General features: G+C 41.2%; 1 protein-coding gene across 6 annotated transcripts in view; it reads left to right on the forward strand.

Moving 5' to 3' along the window:
• Nucleotides 1-21,743, forward strand: part of LOC110506293 (tetraspanin-4) — a 116,066-nt gene extending 94,323 nt beyond the window's left edge. For 3 of the 6 annotated variants that reach the window (XM_021585758.3, XM_021585759.3, XM_021585757.3), the window contains 4 exons: nt 7,865-7,966; nt 14,036-14,167; nt 16,124-16,207; nt 19,704-21,743. In XM_021585758.3, the coding sequence (XP_021441433.1) occupies nt 7,865-7,966; nt 14,036-14,167; nt 16,124-16,207; nt 19,704-19,772 (387 nt within the window). In that variant the 3' untranslated portion in view covers nt 19,773-21,743. The remainder of the gene's footprint in view (nt 1-7,864; nt 7,967-14,035; nt 14,168-16,123; nt 16,208-19,703) is intronic. The other 3 variants (XM_090221789.1, XM_090221787.1, XM_090221786.1) reach the window with 1 other exon arrangement.
• Nucleotides 21,744-22,725: the final 982 nt, after the last annotated feature.

Here is a 22,725-nt window from a genome sequence, read left to right on the forward strand (position 1 = left end):
TTCACAGAAAGGTGTATATCCGTCCCAGTTGGAGAACTGTCAGTCTAAACTGTCTGCGCTGGCAAAAGTTTTGGAAAACTTGGTGACCTCACAGTTCAAAGACTTTCTTTATAATAACTCAGTTTATCTCAATTCCAGACGGGATTTAGAGCCGAGCATAGTACAATTACTGCTGTAAGTAAGATTGTAGGTGAAGGAGAATCACTGTTTCACTTTTTGACTTATCGAAGGCCTTCGACACTGTTGACCATGCCGTGCTGTTGTATAGACTAAAAAAGGTTGGTTTAAGTGTTGATGCATTGGATTGGTTCCAAAACTACTTTTCTGACAGAACACAGTGTGTAACTCAGGAGGGTATGAAATCTTCGAAGACTTACAAAAGGAGTTCCCCAGGGCTCAATTTTTTTAGGTCTGATCCTTTTTACACTGTATATAAATGATTTAGGGAAGACTGTTGACTCTGCAAATCTCCATCTTTATGCTGATGACACAATTATTTATTATAGCGCGTGTAATATTGAGAAGGCTGTTCAGGACTTACAGTTGGCCTTTGATGTTATTCAAAGGCAACTTTTCAAATTGAAACTTTTGCTTAATGAAAGGAAAACAAAGATTATGGTTCTCTCTTCCCTGAAAGTAAACAGATGGAGTCACGTGCAGATTTTAACTATAAAACATCTTTATCTTTGGATTTGATTACACGAAAAGTTGAATATTAAACAGCACATTGATACCTTGACCAAGAAACTGAAGTTGAAATTTGGTTTCTATTACGGGAACAAATCTTGCTTTTCAATGTTAGTCAGAAAATATCTTGTTCAAAGCACTTCAAAAAAAAAACCATATGTGCTGGATTATGGGGATATTGTCTATATGCAGGCCTCAGCAAGTACCTTAAACTCTGGACACAGTGTATCATGATGCTTTAAGATCTATTGCAAATGCTAGATCCCTCACCCATCACTGTGATTTGTATGCTATGGTGAAAGGGACCTCTCACTCCACCAGGAGGCTAAAGCACTGGTACACTTGTGTACAAAGCATTGATGGGACAACTCCCTTTGTATCTCTTGTTCTTTACTGGCCAGATCAGTCTTTCAATATAGTCTTCGTTCACAGTCGCTGCTGACTTTGTCTGTTCCTAAGTCTAGAACCGAGATGGGGAAGAAAAAAGAAAAAAAATCCCATAATGCCTTCATCCTGGAACATGCTTCAGAAGATCTAAAAGTTAGGGGAGTTAGTGTCTTTGCCTGTTTTTAAGACTCTGATCGACAACTGCAGTTGTTTCTGATCTTCAGTTGTATCTTTAACTTGTGACACTGTCTTTTGTGTGCATTCTGTATTTTTCTGTCATGTTTTATGGACTCGCTGCTATTTCCCTGTTTTGCTTTCTTGCCAGGTCACCCTTGCAAAATAGGTTTTTAACCTCAATGGGTTTTACCTGGTTAAATAAAGGTTAAATACATAAAAAAAATAAAAATAGGACAGACTTACTTCAATGGAAGTTGTCAGTCATTTTCAGTTAGTTTACACATTATAAAATAAATGAATTATACATCCAATTGCTCAATTCACTGAGACACCTGTCAATATTATTCTCATATTTTTTACAATATGATTAATTAATTAATATTTGTAAAAGCTTAAATGATGACAACATCAGAATGTGACTTAAATGAAAGACAGTGATGTTTTCTTCAATGTCACTGTTTCTTTCAAGAACTGACGTTGGCATAACTCAGTTTGTTGTATTTAATCTTAGCATGAATCATATTTCTTAGATAAACAAGGTGCACATTTTACCTCAGCAACATGGGACTTCTGAGGTTCAATGTAGCAATTTGAAATTGAGTCATGTAACCCACTGCCTGAATGAATTTCAAGCATGGAAAAGTTTCATTTCACGCTGAGAGAAATGTTTCATTGGTAAAACGCACCACTAATCATATTGATTTACCCATTAAATGAATAGAAACATGAAATGACTCATTAATTGGACTACCCACAAAACATGTCAAATGTTCTGCTCTTTATGTGAAAAGGAGGAACCCATTGGTGAAATCCTGTAGTGGTGTTGACAGTTAAAAACAACAACACCTGGGTTCAAATGGAATTTGTTTTGTTTCAAAAGCTTTAGCTGGACTTCTGGCAGGATTAACTGGCAGGCAGGCTCAACCAAACACGCAAAGTACAAAAACTAGCCTATTTGAACCCACGTCTGGGAAAAGTATCTGTTGATTCGAACTTCATAGGCACAATTGTTTTTTATTTTACTAGGCAAGTCAGTTAAGAACAAATTCTTATTTACAATGACGGCCTACACCGGCCAAACCTGGACAACGCTGGGCCAATTGTGCACCGCCCTACGAGACTCCCAATCACGGCCTGTTGTGATACAGCCTGGATTCGAACCAGGGTGTCTGTAGTGACGCCTCTAGCACTGAGATGCAGTGCCCTAGACCGCTGCACCACACGGGAGCCCCATAAGCCAGAAGGAGAGTCGTGTACAAACCGTCGGGTAGGAAAACAGTCTAATTCAATATTGCAATCAGGTTGAGATAAAACCATAATACAAGAACTAGAAAGGAGCAAAGCAGCATTGAGGAAAATAGGCTGTGGATAACAAAACGTGAACAGCTTCTGTCAATGTTTTCCTATGAATACATATGAATACATTTGAATGAACATACGGAATTAAGGGGAATGACTCCAGAGAGAATAGAATCCAAAAAAAGGCCCCATTTTGACACTATTCACCCCTTGCAGGGAGCTATCACAGACGAGCATAGATAAGCAGTTTGCCATTTTGGGACGATGCACAGAGCCTTTCCCGTCTCTTCATATTTCCTGATTCCTTGTCCAATAAACATGTCTTAAGTACAGTGCATTCGGAAAGTATTCAGACCCCTAGACTTTTTCCACATTTTGTTACATTTGAGCCTTATTCTAAAATGTATTAAATAGACCCCCCCCCCCCCCCCCATCAATCTACCCACAATACCCCATAATGACAAAGAGAAAACAGGTTTAGAAATGTTAGCTCATTTATTAAAATAAAAACAGAAATAACTTACTTATAAGTATTCAAACCCTTTGCTATGAGACTCGAAATTGAGCTCAGGGGCATCCTGTTTCCATTGATCATCCTTGAGATGTTTCGACAACTTGATTGAAGTCCACCTAAGGTAAATGCAATTGATTGGACATGATTTGGAAAGGCACACACCTGTCTAGAAAGGTCCCACAGTTGACAGTGCATGTCAGAGTAAAAACCAAGCCATGAGTTCAAAGGAATTGTCCGGAGAGCTCCGAGACAGAATTGTGTCGAGGCACAGATCTGGGGAAGTGAACCAAAATATTTCTGCAGCATTGAAGGTCCCCAAGAACACAGTGGCCTCCATTCTTTTTTTTCTTTTTTTAATTTTACCCACTTTTTCTCCCCAATTTCATGGTATCCAATTGTTTTAGTAGCTACTACTATCTTGTCTCATTGAGAGACAAAGGTTGAAAGTCATGCGTCCTCCGATACACAACCCAACCAAGCCGCACTGCTTCTTAACGCAGCGCGCATCCAACCCAGAAGCCAGCCGCACCAATGTGTCGGAGGAAACACCGTGCACCTGGCAACCTTGGTTAGCGTGCACTGCGCCCGGCCCGCCACAGGAGTCGCTGGTGCGCGATGAGTCAAGGATATCCCTACCGGCTGAGCCCTCCCTAACCCGGACGGCGCTGGGCCGGACGAAACTGAGCAATCAGGGGAGAAGGGCCTTGGTCAGGGAGGTGACCAAGAACCCGATGGCCACTCTGACAGAGCTCCAGAGTTTCTCTTTGGAGATGGGAGAACCTTCCAGAAGGACAGCTATCTCTGCAGCACTCCACTAATCAGGCGTTTATGGTAGTGGCCAGATGTAAGCCACTCCTCAGCAAACAGCACACGACAGCTTCTTTAGGTGCCAAAAGGCACCTAAAGGGCTCTCAGACCATGAGAAACAAAATGATCTGGTCTGATGAAACCAAGATTGAACTCATGGGCCTGAATGCCAAGCGTCACGTCTGGAGGAAACCTGGCACCATCCATACGGTGAAGCATGGTGCAGCAGGTAGCCTAGTGGTTAGAGTCTTGGACTAGTAACTGAAAGGTTGCAAGATCAAATCCCCGAGCTGACAACGTAAAAATCTGTTGTTAACGGTTAACCCACTGTTCCTAGGACGTCATTGAAAATAAGAATTTGTTCTTAACTGACCTGCCTAGTAAAATAAATAAATGGTGGTGGCAGCATCATGCTGTGGGGATGTTTTTCAGCTGCAGTGACTGAGAGAATAGTCAGGATAAAGGGAAATATGAACGGAGCAAAGTACAGAGATCCTTGTTGAAAACCTGCTCAGGGCCTCAGACTGGGGCGAAGGTTCACCTTCCAACAGGACAATGACCCTAAGCACACAGCCAAGACAACGCAGGAGTGGCTTCGGGACAAGTCTCTGAATGTCCTTGAGTGGCCCAGCCAGAACATCTCTGGAGAGACCTGAAAATAGCTGTGCAGCGATGCTCCCCATCCAACCTGACAGAGCTTGAGAGGATCTGCAGAGAAGAATGGTAGAAACTCCCCAAATACAAGTGTGCCAGGCTTGTAGCGTCATACCCAAGACGACTCCAGACTGTAATTCCCCGAGGTAATTCTTACCAAAGGGGCTTCAACAAAGTACTGAGCTCTGTCAGGGTATGAATACTTTTTATTCATACCCTTTTTATATTATTTTTAAGTTTTTTTTTTCTGACAACCTGTTTTTTCTTTACGGGGTATTGTGTGTAGATTGAGAAGGGGGACAAAACAATTGAATCAATTTTAGAAAATGGCTGTAACGTAACAAAATATGAAAAAAGTCAAGGGGTGTGAATATTTTCTGAATATAATGTCTGAAATAAAACTTTGTTTTCTCCTCTCCCCTCACTGCACTGACTGGAAAAGCTTTGCCAGTTGCTGAAAAATGATTCAAAATCCTTCCTTGAATCTCTAATCTTTTATGGCAGGTTTAGCTGTCTTGTGGTGACCCGGCATATTATGAGTCAGTGTGTTCCAAGGCAATACACAGAGGATATGCTCATGTCTCTCCCCCTACTGTATTTAAAGCCCCCTTTCCTTTCAATTATCTCTCACTTTCTATGTTTCTTCCTGACTTGAGAGAAAATGTATATGTTTGTCTGTAGTGCTGGTTTCACTGGAAAGATACTTCTTTCACAAGTTCTCTCCTTCTGTTGACCTGATGCCATGAATGACGCCATTTGAGCGTTTTTTCTTTTTATTGAAATGGAATTTACCCCGCCTACGACAATGCGTTTTCTACCCACATAATGTAAACTTTGTTTATGTTTACTTTCAGGTCGCAGCTGCAAAAGCAGTGAATTATGGTCTTCCGTATTGTTTTGGGGGATTTTTTGTGTACCTTATCTTATGCTGCCTCTGCTATTAAAACTTCTTATGGCTGAGATCCCGCTAACGGGATTGATATGACAACAGCCAGTGATAGTGCAGGGCGCCAAATTCAAATAACAGAAATATCATAATTAAAATTCCTCAAAACATACAAGTATTTTACACCATTTTAAAAGATCCACTTCTTGTTAATCCCACCACAGTGTCAGATTTCAAATAGGCTTTACAGCGAAAGCACCACAAACGATTGTTAGGTGAGTGCCTATTCACAGAAAAACACAGCCATTTTTCCAGCCAAAGAGAGGAGTCACAAAAAGCACAAATAGTGAGAAATTAATCACTAACCTTTGATGATCTTCATCAGATGACACTCATAGGACTTCATGTTACACAATACATGTATGTTTTGTTCGATAAAGTTCATATTTATATAAAACAATCTCAGTATAAATTGGCGTGTTATGTTCAGTAGTTCCAAAAACATCCGGTGATTTTACAGAGAGCCACATCAATTTACAGAAATACTCATCATAAATGTTGATGAAAATACAAGTATTACACATGGAACTTTAGGTAAACTTCTCCTTAATGCAACCGCTGTGTCAGATTTCAAAAAAGCTTTATCGAAAAAGCAAACCATGCAATAATCTGAGTACGGCGCTCAGAGACCAAAACAAGCCAAACAGATATCCGCCATGTTGTGTAGTCAACAGAAGTCAGAAATAGCGTTATAAATATTAACTTACCTTTGATGATCTTCATCAGAATGCACTCCCAGGAATCACACAATAAATGTTTGATTTGTTCGATAAAGTTCATAATTTATGTCCAAATGCCTCCTTTATGTTAGCACGTTCAGCCCAGTAATCCAAATTCATGACACGCAAGCAGATGAGCAGACGAAAAGTCAAAAAGTTCCATTACAGTCCGTAGAAACATGTCAAACGATGCATAGAATCAATCTTTAGGATGTTTTTAACATAAATCTTCAATAATGTTCCAACCGGAGAATTCCTTTGTCTGTAGAAATGCAATGGAACAGAGCTCGCTCTCACGTGAACCAGCTCGTGGCTCTCTGGCAGACCTCTGACTCATTCCCCTCTCATTCGCCCCCATGTCACAGTACAAGCCTCAAACAAGGTTCTAAAGACTGTTGACATCTAGTGGAAGCCTTAGGAAGTGCAATATGACCAATTTCCCACTGTATCCCACTGTTCCAACAAGATTTCCCACTTCCTGGTGGATTTTTTCTCAGGTTTTTGCCTGCCATATGAGTTCTGTTATACTCAGACATCATTCAAACAGTTTTAGAAACTTCAGAGTGTTATCTATCCAAATATACTAATAATATGCATATCTTAGCTTCTGGGCCTGAGTAGCAGGCCATTTACTCCGGGCACCTTATTCATCCAAGCTACTCAATACTGCCCCCCAGCCATAAGAAGTTAATTTATTTCCTGCTCTCTCTCCCATTCTCTCTCCCTCTTTTCTCTCTATCCCATTATCTTGCTCTCTCTGCGCTTCACCTATGCTCTCTCTCTCTCCTTCTAAGTAATTGATGCCTCCCTCCTTACCTTGCCTGGTGTAGTCAAGGAGGCGACGGCAGTCCCAAGGTCAACATCGATACCGAGCTAACAGTGAAACAGCAGTTCACACTCCCTACTAATGAGAGTCTATTAGGCTCAGCTTGAAAAGTCAAACTTTGAGTAGAAGTTAAAAAAAATATCAGATTTCACCAGACATATTTGATCATGCATTTTTTTAAAGTTACAGCAGTGTCATCAGAGGCATGATTGGAAGTCTGAGACAGTATCTGCTCAGGGCCATATTCTGACTTGAAATAGCACTAAACTCAAATTTGTCTCCCATTAACGTCAATTAATGACACAAAAGTCAGAGTTAAGTTGCTCCTGTTATTTTCAGAAAGGGAATACAAGACAAGTACAAAGCTAAACTAATGATATTGTTTTTTAGTAACTTCCCCTGAAGGCCTTACCCATGCTCTTTGATCCTTTGTGTTACCTTTGTGTTTTACATTGTACCAGTATATTATATTGCTCAGAAAAATATCAGGTGTAGAGTCTATTACTCATGCTACATTGCGGCTGTGTTGAAACGGATGTAAACAGATGTGATTTAGTCGAGTGGGAAAACCCTTTTGACAGTGGGTTGAACAGACCACTGAGGGTATCAGCCTGTAGCCCTCTACACAAACATGCCAAAAGACTACATTACTCTCCTGGCACAGTTTTTGAGAGAGCAATGGCGATCAATCAGATTGATATCTTGTTTGTTGACTGTCTGAATGTGTAAATAAGGTTAAGTCATGTGTTTCGGAGACAGAGCCAGAATTTGTGTGTGTGTGTGTGTGTTTTGCATGAGTAAGAAGGTTTATGTCTTCACCTTGATGTCTTTGTGTGTCTTGTATCCAGATTGATCACTATGCCCAGAGGGATTTGAAGAGGGGACTCCAGCTCTTTGGCACCGAGGGCAACGTGGGCTTGACCAACGCTTGGATGATCGTACAAACGGATGTAAGTCCTTAAGCAGAGTGTTTGTGTGTGTGTGTATGTACACAAGATGGCACCGATAGAGATGCAGTTTTGTTTCTAGTCCTTAGGAAACTGTACAGTATTTCGTTTTTTAAATGTATTATTTCATACATTGTTAGCACAGAAAACTCTCAGCTTTCACGCTTCAAGATTGCTTCAATCACGTAGACTGGAATATGTTCCGGGTAGCCTCAGAAAATAACATTGACGTACATGCGGACTCAGTGAGCAAGTTTATAAGGAAGTGGATAGGAGATGAAAGCACGTACCACCGCATTTAATCATGGCAAGGTGACTGGAAACATGGCCGAATACAAACAATGTAGTTATTCCCTCAGGAAGGCAATCAAAACAAGCAAAGTATCAGTATAGAGACAAAGTGGAGTCACAATTCAATGGCTCAAACACGAGACGTATGTGGCAGGGTCTACAGACAATCACGTATTACAAAAAGGATACCAGCCCCATCGCGGATATTGACGTCTTGCTTACAGACAAATTAAACAACTTCTTTGGGCGCTTTGAGTATAATACAGTGCCACCAACGCGGCCCGCTACCAAAGACCTTGGGCTCTCCTCCTCCGTGGCCGACGTGAAAAAAACATTTAAACGTGTTAACCCTTGCAGGGCTGCCGGCCCAGACGGCATCCCTTGCCGCGTCCTAAATGCATGCACGGACATATTAAATCAATCCCTGTCTGCTGTCCCTACATGCTTAAAGATGGCCACCATTGTTCCTGTTCCCAAGAAAGCGAAGGTAACTGAACTAAATGACCATCATGAAGTGCTTTGAGACTAGTTAAGGATCATATCACCTCCACCCTACCTGTCACCCTAGACCCACTCCAATTTGCTTAACGCCCCAATAGGTCCACAGACGATGAAATCACCATCACACTGCACACTGCACTAACCCATCTGGACAAGAGGAATACCTATGTACGGATGCTGTTCATTGACTACCGTTTAGCATTCAACACCATAGTACATGCCAAACTCATCCTTTAAGCTTGAGACCCTGGGCCTCAACCCCGTCCTGTGCAATTGGGTCCTGGACTTCCTGACGGGCTGCCCCCAGGTGGTGAAGGTAGGAAACAACATCTCCACTCCGCTGATCCTTAACACTGGGGCCCCACAAGGGTACGTTCTCAGCCCTCCTGTACTCCCTGTTCACCCACAACTACGTGGCCATGCACGACTCCAACTCAATAATCAAGTTGCAGACGACACAACAGTAGTGGGCTTGATTACCAACAACGACGAGGTGAGGTCCATCGGACTGTGGTGTCTGGAAAATAACCTCTCACTCAATGTCAGCAAAACAAAAGAGATGTTTGTGGACTTCAGGAAACAGCAAAGGGACCCTATCCACATCGATGGGACGGCAGTGGAAATTTTAAGTTTCTCGTGTACATATCACCAAGAAACTGAAATGGTCTACGCACACAGATAGTGTGGTGAAGGCGCAACAGCGCCTCTTCAACCTCAGGAGGCGGAAAAAATGTGGCTTGTTACTGAAAACCCTCACTAACTTTTACAGGTGCACAATAGAGAGCATCCTGTTGAGCTGCATCAACGCCTGGTATGGCAAAAGCACCACCCACAACCGCAGGGTTCTCCAGAGGGTGGTGCGATCTGCACAACGCATCACCGGGGGCAAACTACCTGCCCTCCAGGACACCTACAACACCCGACGTCACTGGAAGGCCAAAAAGACAATCAAGGACAATAACCACCCGAGCCACTGTCTGTTCACCCCACTTCCATCCAGAAGGTGAGGTCAGTACAGGTGCATCAAAGCTGGGACAGAGAGATTGAAAAACAGCTTCTATCTCAAGGCTATCATATTGTTAAACAGCCACCACAAGCACAGCGGCGGCTGCCTACCTACAGACTTGAAATCATTGGTCAGTTAAATAATGCCACTTGAAGAATGTTTACATATCTCTCCTTACTCATCTTATATGTACAGTTGAAGTCGGAAGTTTACATACACTTAGGTTGGAGTCATTAAAACTCGTTTTTCAACCACTCCACAAATTTCTTGTTAACAAACTATAGTTTTGGCAAGTCGGTTAGGACATCTACTTTGTGCATGACGTAAGTCATTTTTCCAACAATTGTTTACAGACAGATTATTTCACTTATAATTCACTGTATCACAAGTTTACATACACTAAATTGACTGTGCCTTTAAACAGCTTGGAAAACACCATGGGACCACGCGCCGTCATACCGCTCAGGAAAGAGACGCGTTCTGCCTCCTAGAGATGAACGTACTTTGGTGCGAAAAGTGCAAATCAATCCCAGGACAACAGCAAAGGACCTTGTGAAGATGCTGGAGGATACAGGCACATAATTATATACAGTGCATTGCGAAAGTATTCGACCTTTTGCCACATTTCAGGCTTCAAACATAAAGATATAAAACTGTATTTTGCGCCACCTTTTGCTGCGATTACAGCTGTAAGTCGCTTTATGGTATGTCTCTATCAGTTTTGCACATCGAGAGACTGACATTTTTTCCCATTCCTCCTTGCAAAACAGCTCGAGCTCAGTGAGGTTGGATGGAGAGCATTTGTGAACAGCAGTTTTCAGTTCTTTCCACAGATTCTCAATTGGATTCAGGTCTGGACTTTGACTTGGCCATTCTAACACCTGGATATGTTTATTTTTGAACCATTCCATTGAAGATTTTGCTTTATGTTTTGGATCATTGTCTTGTTGGAAGACAAATCTCCGTCCCAGTCTCAGGTCTTTTGCAGACTCCATCAGGTTTTCTTCCAGAATGGTCCTGTATTTGGCTCCATCCATCTTCCCATCAATTTTAACCATCTTCCCTGTCCCTGCTGAAGAAAAGCAGGCCCAAACCATGATGCTGCCACCACCATGTTTGACAGTGGGGATGGTGTGTTCAGGGTGATGAGCTGTGTTGCTTTTACGCCAAACATAACGTTTTGCATTGTTGCCAAAAAGTTCAATTTTGATTTCATCTGACCAGAGCACCTTCTTCCACATGTTTGGTGTGTCTCCCAGGTGGCTTGTGGCAAACTTTAAACAACACTTTTTATGGATATCTTTAAGAAATGTCTTTCTTCTTGCCACTCTTCCATAAAGGCCAGATTTGTGCAATATACGACTGATTGTTGTCCTATGGACAGAGTCTCCCACCTCAGCTGTAGATCTCTGCAGTTCATCCAGAGTGATCATGGGCCTCTTGGCTGCATCTCTGATCAGTCTTCTCCTTGTATGAGCTGAAAGTTTAGAGGGACGGCCAGGTCTTGGTAGATTTGCAGTGGTCTGATACTCCTTCCATTTCAATATTATCGCTTGCACAGTGCTCCTTGGGATGTTTAAAGCTTGGGAAATCTTTTTGTATCCAAATCCGGCTTTAAACTTCTTCACAACAGTATATCGGACCTGCCTGGTGTGTTCCTTGTTCTTCATGATGCTCTCTGCGCTTTTAACGGACCTCTGAGACTATCACAGTGCAGGTGCATTTATACGGAGACTTGATTACACACAGGTGGATTGTATTTATCATCATTAGTCATTTAGGTCAACATTGGATCATTCAGAGATCCTCACTGAACTTCTGGAGAGTTTGCTGCACTGAAAGTAAAGGGGCTGAATAATTTTGCACGCCCAATTTTTCAGTTTTTGATTTGTTAAAAAAGTTTGAAATATCCAATAAATGTCGTTCCACTTCATGATTGTGTCCCACTTGTTGTTGATTCTTCACAAAAAAATACAGTTTTATATCTTTATGTTTGAAGCCTGAAATGTGGCAAAAGGTCGCAAAGTTCAAGGGGCCGAATACTTTCACAAGGCCCTGTATATCCACAGTCCTATATCGACATAAGCTGAAAGGCCACTCAGCAAGGAACCACTGCTCCAAAACCACCATAAAAAAGCCAGACTACAGTTTGCAACTGCACATGGGGACAAAGATCATACATTTTGGAGAAATGTCTGATGAAACAAAATATAACTGTTTGGCCATAATGACCATAGTTATGTTTGGAGGAAAAAGGGGGAGACTTGCAAGCCGAAGAACATCATCCCAATCGTGAAGCACGGGGGTGGCAGCATCATGTTGTGGGGGTGCTTTGCTGCAGGAGGGACTGGTGCTCTTCACCAAATAGATGGCATCATGAGGTAGAAAAATTATGTGAATATATTAAAGCAACATCTCAAGACATCATTCAGGAAGTTAAAGCTTGGTCGCAAATGGGTCTTCCAAATGGACAATGGCCCCAGGCATACTTCCAAAGTTGTGGAAAATGGCTTAAGGACAACAAAGTCAAGGTATTGGAGTGGCCATCACAAAGCTCTGACCTCAATCCTATATAAAATTTGTGGGCGGAACTGAAAAACCGTGTGCGAGCAAGGAGGCTTACAAACCTGACTCAGTTACATCAGCTCTGTCAGGAGGAATGGGCCAAAATTCACCCAACTTATTGTGGGAAGCTTGTGGAAGGCTACCCATAACGTTTGACCCAAGTTAAACAATTTAAAGGCAATTCTACCAAATACTAATTGAGTGTATGTAAATGTCTGACCCACTGGGAATGTGATGAAAGAAATAAAAGCTGAAATAAATCACTCTACTATTATTCTGACATTTTACATTCTTAAAATAAAGTGGTGATCCTAACTGGCCTAGCCAGGGAATTTTTACTAGGATTAAATGTCAGGAATTGTGAAAAACTGAGTTTAAATGTATTTTTCTAAGGTGTATGTACATTTCCGACTTCAACTGTATATGCTGTATACTGTATCCTTCACTATTTATTCTTTACTATCTATTGCATCTTAACCGCTCTGTCACTGCTCATCCATATATTTTGTACTTATATATTCCCATTCCTTTACTAGATTGTGTGTATTAGGTTTTGTGGAATTTGTTAGATATTAGGTTTTGTTGTGGAATTGTTCAATATTACTTGTTAGATACTGCTCTTCTGTCGGATCTAGAAGCATAGGCATTTCGTTACACTCGCAATAACATCTGCTAACCATGTGTATGTGACCAATAAAAATGTTATTTTATTTGAATAATAACCATAGTTATGTTTGGAGGAAAAAGGGGGAGACTTGCAAGCCGAAGAATGTCAAATGTAAGTCAGCTTGTCCTGCTTAGACTGCCCCATGGTGGTCAACAGTAGAACATTACAGTCTTAAATTAGTCTGGTCCTAGATCGGTTTATGACACTGAATGACAATGGATGACAAATACAGTACTGCAGGCTAATTACATTATCATATGTACCACTTCATAGGGACAAGGGATTATACAATCAAACCTGATTCTAACCAATAAGAACAGCCTTCGATTCTTTAAATAGGCTGTCAATCAGTAAGAGGAATGCAAATTGGACTGCACGGCTCCCCGAAGAACAACACTGTTTGTTTCCACACTGACTTTGATGTGCTCGGCTTTGTATTATTCATGACCAAAAATCCAATGCTCAAATCATGGGCAAAGGAAAGTAGGAAACACAAGGTGAGGAAAGTTTATAGAGGAAAGGTTGAACAAAAGGACCTAATAAAAATGCTGCTGGTGAAAGCTGCCGATAGACTTCAAAAGATACACGATATCAGACTTTGGGCTGTTTATCACAGAAGGGGCCACTTTTACATTACAGAGTCCAGTTTGATTGTTTGTAGTGTGCATTAGTTGTGTGTGTATGTGTGTGTGAGTGTGAGTGAGAGAGACCATGTGTTCAACGTGAAATTCTAGATTGAGTCAAATGTCAAAACCGCAGCAAGAAACGTTCTCATTCCATAAAACCAAGCTGACCCTCTCCACACCCCACTGAATACATTACCACACTGCACAATGTTAATCTAGTTCCAATTCAGTAATGGCCCATTTGGAGTGATGCGGGAGAACTATCTAAAAAATAAAAAAGATGTGACATATGTTTAACATGTCAGTGCCTGAGAACGATCTCCGTTTATGAATCATGCAGAATGGTTTTAGTGTGTAGCATGTTCGGTTTTCCTCTCTGTTCTGTCATTGACATGCAGTGTCCTTGTGTGGTGTAGTTCCGCTGCTGTGGCGTGACCAACCATACGGACTGGTTTGATGTGTACAACGCCAGCCGTGTGCCCGACTCCTGCTGTCTGGAGTACAGCGACAACTGTGGCCTCGAGAACCCAGGGACCTGGTGGACTGCGGTAAGATGCACAGGATAAAAACATGCACGAACAAACACATATGCACACACACACTCTGTCTCTCTGAAATGAATACACACGCGCATGCACACTAGTTCGTTCCCAAATGTTATTCTGTAGTTTTTGGTGCCCAAATGTTTAGAAAAAATTGTCTAAAAGCCTCCCTTGTGACCAACCAGCTAAGCAAAACATTATACTTCGAAAAATCTCAGACAATCCACACAGTCCAGAGGTTTTGTTAAAACCCTACCCACGCTTTGGGAAACACTGCTGTGCTGAGGAGAACTACCTGTTCTCATATTCCTTATACCTGGGGTAAAAGGCATATTCAAATGTAAGGGGTATTTAATCCCTGAAAGTGTTTGGGGGGGTCTTTGCTGCACAAGTAATAGCACACTTTTAAATGGCAAAACAGACAGTCAAAAATGTATCATAAAGAATAAGGTTTACATCTAGGAGAAAGCTCAGGAATAATTGCATCTTTTTTGGGGGGACACATTTAACCCCTTTTTTTGGGGGCACAAAACTACTTCCATACATTCATTCATTTTTTAAACTGGTCCCGGGTTACCTTTAGACTAGTCCCGTGACACTTGTGGGAGTCGTATGGGGGAAAAAAACGGAGAACACCATAGTGGGGTCATAGACCGATTCTCAGGATGCTTCCTGGTCTGACAAACTGAGTAGTATTTCCACAGATATATCTCTAGACAGATTTTGATGTGGATTTGTTTATGTTAATCAACTCTGCGTCTGCGTTGCCACGGGCTAAAATAGAAATCCGTTCTATTTCTGAAGCAGATTGCGCTGCAAGTCCTGCCTCTCCCATCTCCTTATTGGTTTGTAGAAGCAGGTACCCACGTGCCGTCTCCTCATTGGTTATACCCACGTGGGTGACTGAAAGACGAACAAGGTCGGTGGCGGTGATGCACCTAATTTATGAAAGTTGCCAATCGGAGTAGAGGACCTTGTGCATTTCAGGTAAAATAACAACTCAACGTTTATATCCCAGGACAAATTAGCTAGCAACAGCAAACTAGCTAAATAGGACAAATTAGCTAGCAAGTGCCCAAATTAACATAATTGGTTCAGAGTTTGTTCTGATATTTTAACCTGCGTGTCGTGATTGCGTTTGGTGTGGGGGGATAAAATACATTTATGTACAATGGTGCATGCGTGCAGCCGGTTTGGGTTCCCTTGTAAGGCGTAAATTATTTCTGCTGTGTACCATGCCAGGCTCATGCACTCTGTGCCAGTCCCATCACTGTCTGCCATTGACTATGCCACTATCTTGAATTATTACAACAACCACTTTGAGGATATATAAACTATTCAAATTTTTTTTTACATTAGGACTTGTAGTTGTCTAGTGGTCCATCATCCTTTTCACTGTGTTACACGTAATGAATGTTGGAAAGGGAGAGTCGGAGAAAGTTTGGTTGACGTCGCCTATGTGTATATCCCGTTCGTGTTGGCCATGAAAAATTCAGCTCACTCACTTGTTTAAATGTTGTCCCAGCACAGAGTGATGGTATCTGCAAGTCACTCCCATCCTTCCGTCCATCGCACTAGATAAGGATGTTATCCCAGGGAACAACAGAGCAGAGTTGGGCGAAATGTGGAAGGCAAGGGACCCACTTAGCTAACATGACAAGGAGATGATTTTCAGAGGAAAAGGCGTGTGTGGGATGCGACACTGTGCTGGCCAGTGTATAAAAGAGTCTGTGGGCCAATACTCTTGTAAGTCTACCAAGACTAGCACCAGATGGAGTGAATGAGGAAACACATTAAAATGTTAGTTTTTGTTTTCTCTAACCTTTCGAGTAAAATCACTTTTTTCTATGGCTGTTCTATTGGCTGAAATGGAATTGATCCCAACCCTGCTGTAGGCTACACTTCGGGGTTTTGTATAATGTGCTTTCAAATATTTGTTTCCATTCTTGTGTGTCTCCACAGCCATGCTACGAACGGGTGAAGGATTGGCTACAAGAGAATCTGGTGGCCCTGTGGATCTTTGCTCTGTGTACGGCACTCACACAGGTACAGACACTGGTGACACCATTGTACGGTTTACAAGCATTTCGCTACACCCCCATTAACATCTGCTAAACACGTGTACATTTTATAGAGAGATGTCTATTGACAGGGAACCACAGCATCTTAGCTTGGCACCAGAAGATCGGCATTTTGCTTTTCCGACTTTGACCATTGGTTGTCATTGCTATACACAGACCCCATTCCAAATATCTGCGCATCTGAACGTTTTACGGTAGCTTGCATTGGGGTCAGACAATGGCATGACGACAAAAGTCAGAGGAGTTGGTTAAAAGCACATATTGTATAGATCTGGAACCAGGCTAATATCACTAACAATTGATAAGAAATTAGATGATTTGAAAGTAAGCCACTATTGTTAACTATTACAGTGAATTCCAATTCATGAGGTTATACCTTTTTATTCTCAATGGAGACTGGCCGTATCTGAATACCCATACTAGCTTATTATATACTTAAACTGCATGCTATGTACTCATCGTCGCATAGTAAAAGGTATACAGTATGCCGCGACCGCAACGTAGTGGTGGATCCTGACTGACTGGCTGAGTATTGAACTTCCATCCTCTCAGGCCAGGGGGCACAGCAATGTATGACTTAATGGTTGGATCAGAATCCCCATTATAATCATTGGCCAGTACAGAGAATTAGGTAAAACCACAAGTCCAAATCCCTATTTCCATCCATGGCTAATTTAGGAAAGGGACAATTTTAGTTAGCTAGCTATCCACTGGAGGACAACACAATGATATGCAACAATTCAAGTTTTTCTGTCAATGACGCAAGTTCTCAATGGGATTTGATAGCAGTGATGCCAAAATCCAAGGTGGCTTCCTTTGACACTTTTTTATTTTCATGAATACAAGCCACTGAATTAACCAGCCTGATAATTTCCAATTTGATTAATTTCTCTACACTACATAGGCCTACTCAGGCTGGTTTTTGGCAGACTATCACATTTGACCTATACCGTAGCCCATATAGCCATTCTATCCTATTTCAAAGGGACTGAAGACTGAAACAAATCATTTGGTCCCATTTCAACATATTTCTTAGTGAAACCAAAGTGCTGTATCGTATACATTAGCCTAGTACACACACCAAAACTTTTCAAATCAAAAGGCTATTGCACAGAAAAACGCGGACAGATGGGCGCATCGCAAATTCAGAACCGCTGGACAGCAACATAATGAACTAAAGCACTGATCATTGGGAAGGAGTTAAGGCTTGATCCATACATTAAATAATGAAACAGGTAGCCTACAAAACCTAAACAATCCATATGTTCAAAACAAAAAGCCTGATTTAACATGACATCAATAACGCAGCCACATCCCGAGCCCGACACACTCAGAAATCAACATGTTTCAGTATTTAGTTTAAAAGCTCTGACGAAGGCCCAGAGAACAAGAAACACTTTATGAGAAAACAGAAATCCATGTTGGGTAAAAAAAAAAAGAAGGTTTTAAATGATGTAGCCTACGATGCAATATTCGTGAACACCACCGCAGTAGCTTCGCTATCGGCATCTTCCAAATTAAGTAGTATAGTTTTGTTGTTTGGTTACTTGACGAGAACTTGGGCTCGTCACTCACAGCGCCCCTCTTCCAATGCATTGTGGGAAAGTGTGCATCAAATTCTACTAGATGATGAGCTGAAATTAGTATAAACATCCTAGATTTTCTTAAATGTACACTACCTACTCCTTCCAGGGTTTTTCTTTATTTTTACTATTTTTGACATTGTAGAATAATAGTGAAGACAATAAATCACAGACAGTGTCACCAACAAAGCACCCCCACACCATCACACCTCCTATGAAACAACACATATGGAATCATGTAGTAACCAAAAAAGTGTTAAACAAATCAAAATATTTTATATTTAAGATTCTTCAAATATCCACCCTTTGCCTTGACAGCTTTGCACACTTGGCATTCTCTCAACCAGCTTCACCTGGAATGCTTTTCCAACAGTCTTGAAGGAGTTCCAACACATGCTGAGCAGTAGTTGGCTGCTTCTACTTCACTTAATTGGGTTGAGGTCAGGTGATTGTGGAGGCCAGGTCATCTGATGCAGCTCTCCATCACTCTCATTATTGGTAAAATAGCCCTTACACAGCCTGGAGGTGTGTTGGAAAACAAATGATAGTCCCACCAAGTGCAAACCAGCTGGGATGGCGTATTGCTGCAGAATGCTGTGGTAGCCATGCTGGTTAAGTGTGCCTTGATTTCTAAATAAATCACAGACAGTGTCACCAACAAAGCACCCCCACACCATCACACCTCCTTAATGCTTCCCAGTGGGAAATACACATGCCGAGATCATCCGTTCATCCACACCGCGTCTCACAAAGACATGGCAGTTGGAACCAAAAATGTAATGTCCATTGCTTGTGTTTCTTGGCCCAAGCAAGTCTCTTCTTATTATTGGTGTCCTTTAGTAGTGGTTTCTTTGCAGCAATTCGACCATGAAGGTCTGATTTACAGTCTCCTCTGAACAGTTGATGTTGAGGTGCCTGCTACTTGAGCTCTGAAGCATTTATTTTGGCTGCAATTTCTGAGGCTGGTAACTAATGAACTTATCCTCTACAGCAGAGGTAACTCTGGGTCTTTCATTCCTGTGGCGGTCCTCATGAGAGACGGTTTCATCATAGCACTTGATGGTTTTTGCGACTGCACTCGAAGAAACCTTCAAAGTTCTTGAAATGTTCCATATTGACTGACCTTCATGTCTTAAAGTAATGATGGACTGTTGTTCCTCTTTGCTTATTTGAGCTGTTCTTGCCATAATATGGACTTTGTCTTTTACCAAATAGGGCTATCTTCTGTATACGACCCCTACCATGTCACAACATAACTGATTGGCTCAAACGCATTAATTGGCTCAAACGCACAAATTAACTTAACAAGACACACCTGTTAATTGAAATGCATTCCAGGTGACTACCTCATGAAGCTGGTTGAGAAAATGCCAAGAGTGTGCAAAGCTGTCATCAAAGCAAAGGGTGGCTATTTGAAAAACCTTAAATATAAAATATATTTTGATTTGTTGAACACTTTTCCAATTACTACATGATTCCATATGTGTTATTTCATAGTTCTGATGTCTTCACTATTATTCTACAATGTAGAAAATAGTACAAATAAAGAAAAACCCTTGAACGAGTAGGTGTTCTAAAACTTTTGACCAGTAGTGTATATACTATAAAACTTTCTATTTCCGCATACTGAGAATGCGTCTGTTCATTTATGTAGCAAATCCCCATAGCTGATTATCAGCTGTTGTCAAAGACAAAATGAGTATGACATCCGGGCATTTAAAGTAAACTAGATTTCCTGCTATAAAATGTAAAAACATTTGCGTACTCAAACGGCCTACTATTTAGGACGCAAGTACGGGTATTTGGACACGGGCCACTTTATTGATGATGTAGTTGTCTCACACTGATTTTGGTTGTGTATGTCATCCCTTTGTGTAGATTCTGGGTTTGGTGTTCTCTATGACGATGTTCTGCCATGCAGTCAAAGTGGAGACCTTCTACGCCTAGCTTTGCCCCCAAAGGACCCTGGGAATGAGGGCGGCACACACACCCCTCCCACAGACCCTGTCCCTCTACTCTTTCTCAGCGACACCCTCGCAGACCAATCCTCATGTCACATCTTCACAACAACCTGTACTGTTAAACAGCCACAATGCCATATCGGGAGCCGGTGGATGGTTTTTGCTCAATTAAATGTTATTCGCTCATTTTGTGCTCAACGTGTACATGTTATATGTAGAAATACGCATAGAGATGTAATCCTTTTTTTTTTTTAAGATGTTTTAAATTATTTTGAATCACTCTATAATCTAAGTGTTTTGAAACGAGAGGAGAGCTAAGGAATGCAGGTCGGGAGTGCATTTAGTTAAACAGGCCATGCAAGTACGAAAGTGCATGGCTCTTATAGTGGTGTTTACTGAATGTTTGGCTCGTCCAAATCGACTTATCCTTGAGGTTTTTTTTCTTCCACCATCAAGAAATACAGTAAATTAGAATCCATTGTAACAGTGAATTCATAATAACTTATTTCATGAACTAGTTAATCTGGAGGGATTTATTACATATAAAGGAATATAAGTATAGCAACTTCAATACTAAGAATGTCTGGATGTTCACAAAACCCATTAAATTAGACAATGGTCCCAAGGCCCATCTCGAGTGTTGCACAGAACAAAACCAACGAGTCATCCTAGGTACTAAAATGTCTCGATCTCGCTGTCACAGACTCTGTCAAGATCCTCGTCAACGTCTCCCTGCTGTGGCCTAGGGGCATTTCTTTTTCACAGTTCTCATCAATGTTATTACTTTCACATTGACCCCAACTTCTGTGTGACCCCATGAATAACCATTCCTTTTTTCCCCATGTCTACAGTCATTTAGCTATTTCTAGCTTGGTAGATCAGTCTTCCATACCAAATGCATGAGAACATCAGAAAACTCCAAAAACAACGTATGATTAGAAATGTGTTTGTGGTCACAACCGGCCGTGATCGGGACAATTGGCCTAGCGTCGTAGGGGAGGGTTTGGCTGGGGGGGGCTATACATTGGCTCATCGCGCTCTAGCGACTCCTTGTGGCTGGCCGGCCGCCTGCAGGCTGACTTCGGTCTTCAGTTGAACAATGTTTCCTCCGACACATTGGTGAAGCTGGCTTCCAGGTTAAGCAGGCAGTACATTAGTGTCTAGTTTGAGAAACAGACGCCTCACAAGTCCTCAACTGGCAGCTTTATTAAATAGTACCCGCAAAACACCAGTCTCAACGTCAACAGTGAAGAGGCAACTCCGGGATGCTGGCCTTCTAGGCAGAGTTCCTCTGTCCCGTGTCTGTGTTAATCTTTTCTTTTTATTGGCCAGTCTGAGATATGGCTTTTTCTTTGCAACTCTGCCTAGAAAGCCAGCATCCCGGAGTCGCCTCTTCACTGTTGACGTTGAGACTGGTGTTTTGCGGGTACTATTTAATGAAGCTGCCAGTTGAGGACTTGTGAGGCGTCTTTCTCAAACTAGACACTCTAATGTACTTGTCCTCTTGCTCAGTTGTGCACCGGGGCCTCCCACTGCTCTTTCTATTCTGGTTACAGACAAGTTTGTGTTGTTCTGTGAAGGGAGTAGTACACAGCGTTATACCAGATCTTCAGTTTCTTGTCAATTTCTAGCATGGAATAGCCTTCATTTCTCAGAACAAGAACAGACTGAGTTTCAGAAGAAAGTCTTTGTTTCTGGCCATTTTGAGCCTGTACCCACATGCTGACACTCCAGATACTTAACTAGTCTTAAGAAGACCAGTTTCATTGCTTCTTTAACAACAGTGTTCAGCTGTGCTAATATAATTACAAAAGGGTTTTCTAATGACCAATTAGCCTGTTAGCTAATCCAAGTTTAGCATTTTAAATGTGGCATTGGATGCTGATAATGGGCCTCTGTACGCCTCTGTAGATATTCCATTAAAAGTCAGCCGTTTCCAGCTACAATACAACATTAACAATGTCTACACTGCATTTCTGATCAATTTGATGTTAAGGGACCAAATGTTTTGCTTTTCTTTCAAAAACAAGGACATTTCTAAGTTTTATATATATATATATATAAATCTCACACACACACACACACACAAACAAAACAAGTATATGGGGGATTGGAAATGATGCAGACAATTACATTGATGGAAGCTACAATATTAAACCTGATCTACCCCCCCCCCAAAAAAAAACTACAACAAAAAATGGGAAAACCTCCTACGTCTTCAGATGCTACAGTTAAATACTAGCCAGTGGAAGGTAACAGGTCTATTTCCTGTCCACCTCAACATTTTTGACTGGACAGGCGTGCACGCACACACACACGCATGCATGCACACACGCGTAGGGGAGAAAATATTAGAGTTAGAATATTTTTTTTACATCAGCAACATACATATCTCTACATTTCCAGGGGTTAACTATAACAACGTCTTCAATGGTAAAAATTAATAGACAAATTAATATAGCCTATTTTATATTAGCATTCAAAAGTATGAATTATAATTTTTTCCCCCTCATTTTTCTAAGGTATTATTTATACAGAATTTTGCAGAATGAAATTAGGTGCACCATCTCATGTTAAGGTGTCCAAATAAAATAAACAAAAAACAATACTTTGTAACAATAATAGTAAGGCAACTTAACGTAATTTAAAACCTAAATAGCATAAAAATGTTATGTACAACTACTAACAGGCCTAAAACAAATAAAAAAATACTGCTAAACTACTAATAAAATGAATAAACTTAAGTACCTATAATATATAGCCTACATGCAAACATATTTATAAATATCTTATCTAGGGTGTAGTAAGTTATAACACGCTTTGGTGATTACATTTCACTTCCTTAAGTTAAACTATATTTTCGTTCAAATTAAACAAAAAAACTAAAAGTGAGTTACAATTCAAGTAAATCTGTCAATTAAAATAAATTCATTAGGCAC

The sequence above is a fragment of the Oncorhynchus mykiss genome, chromosome 26, assembly GCF_057628025.1.
Source record: "Oncorhynchus mykiss isolate SJ-2025 chromosome 26, ASM5762802v1, whole genome shotgun sequence".
Lineage (NCBI taxonomy): Eukaryota > Metazoa > Chordata > Actinopteri > Salmoniformes > Salmonidae > Oncorhynchus > Oncorhynchus mykiss.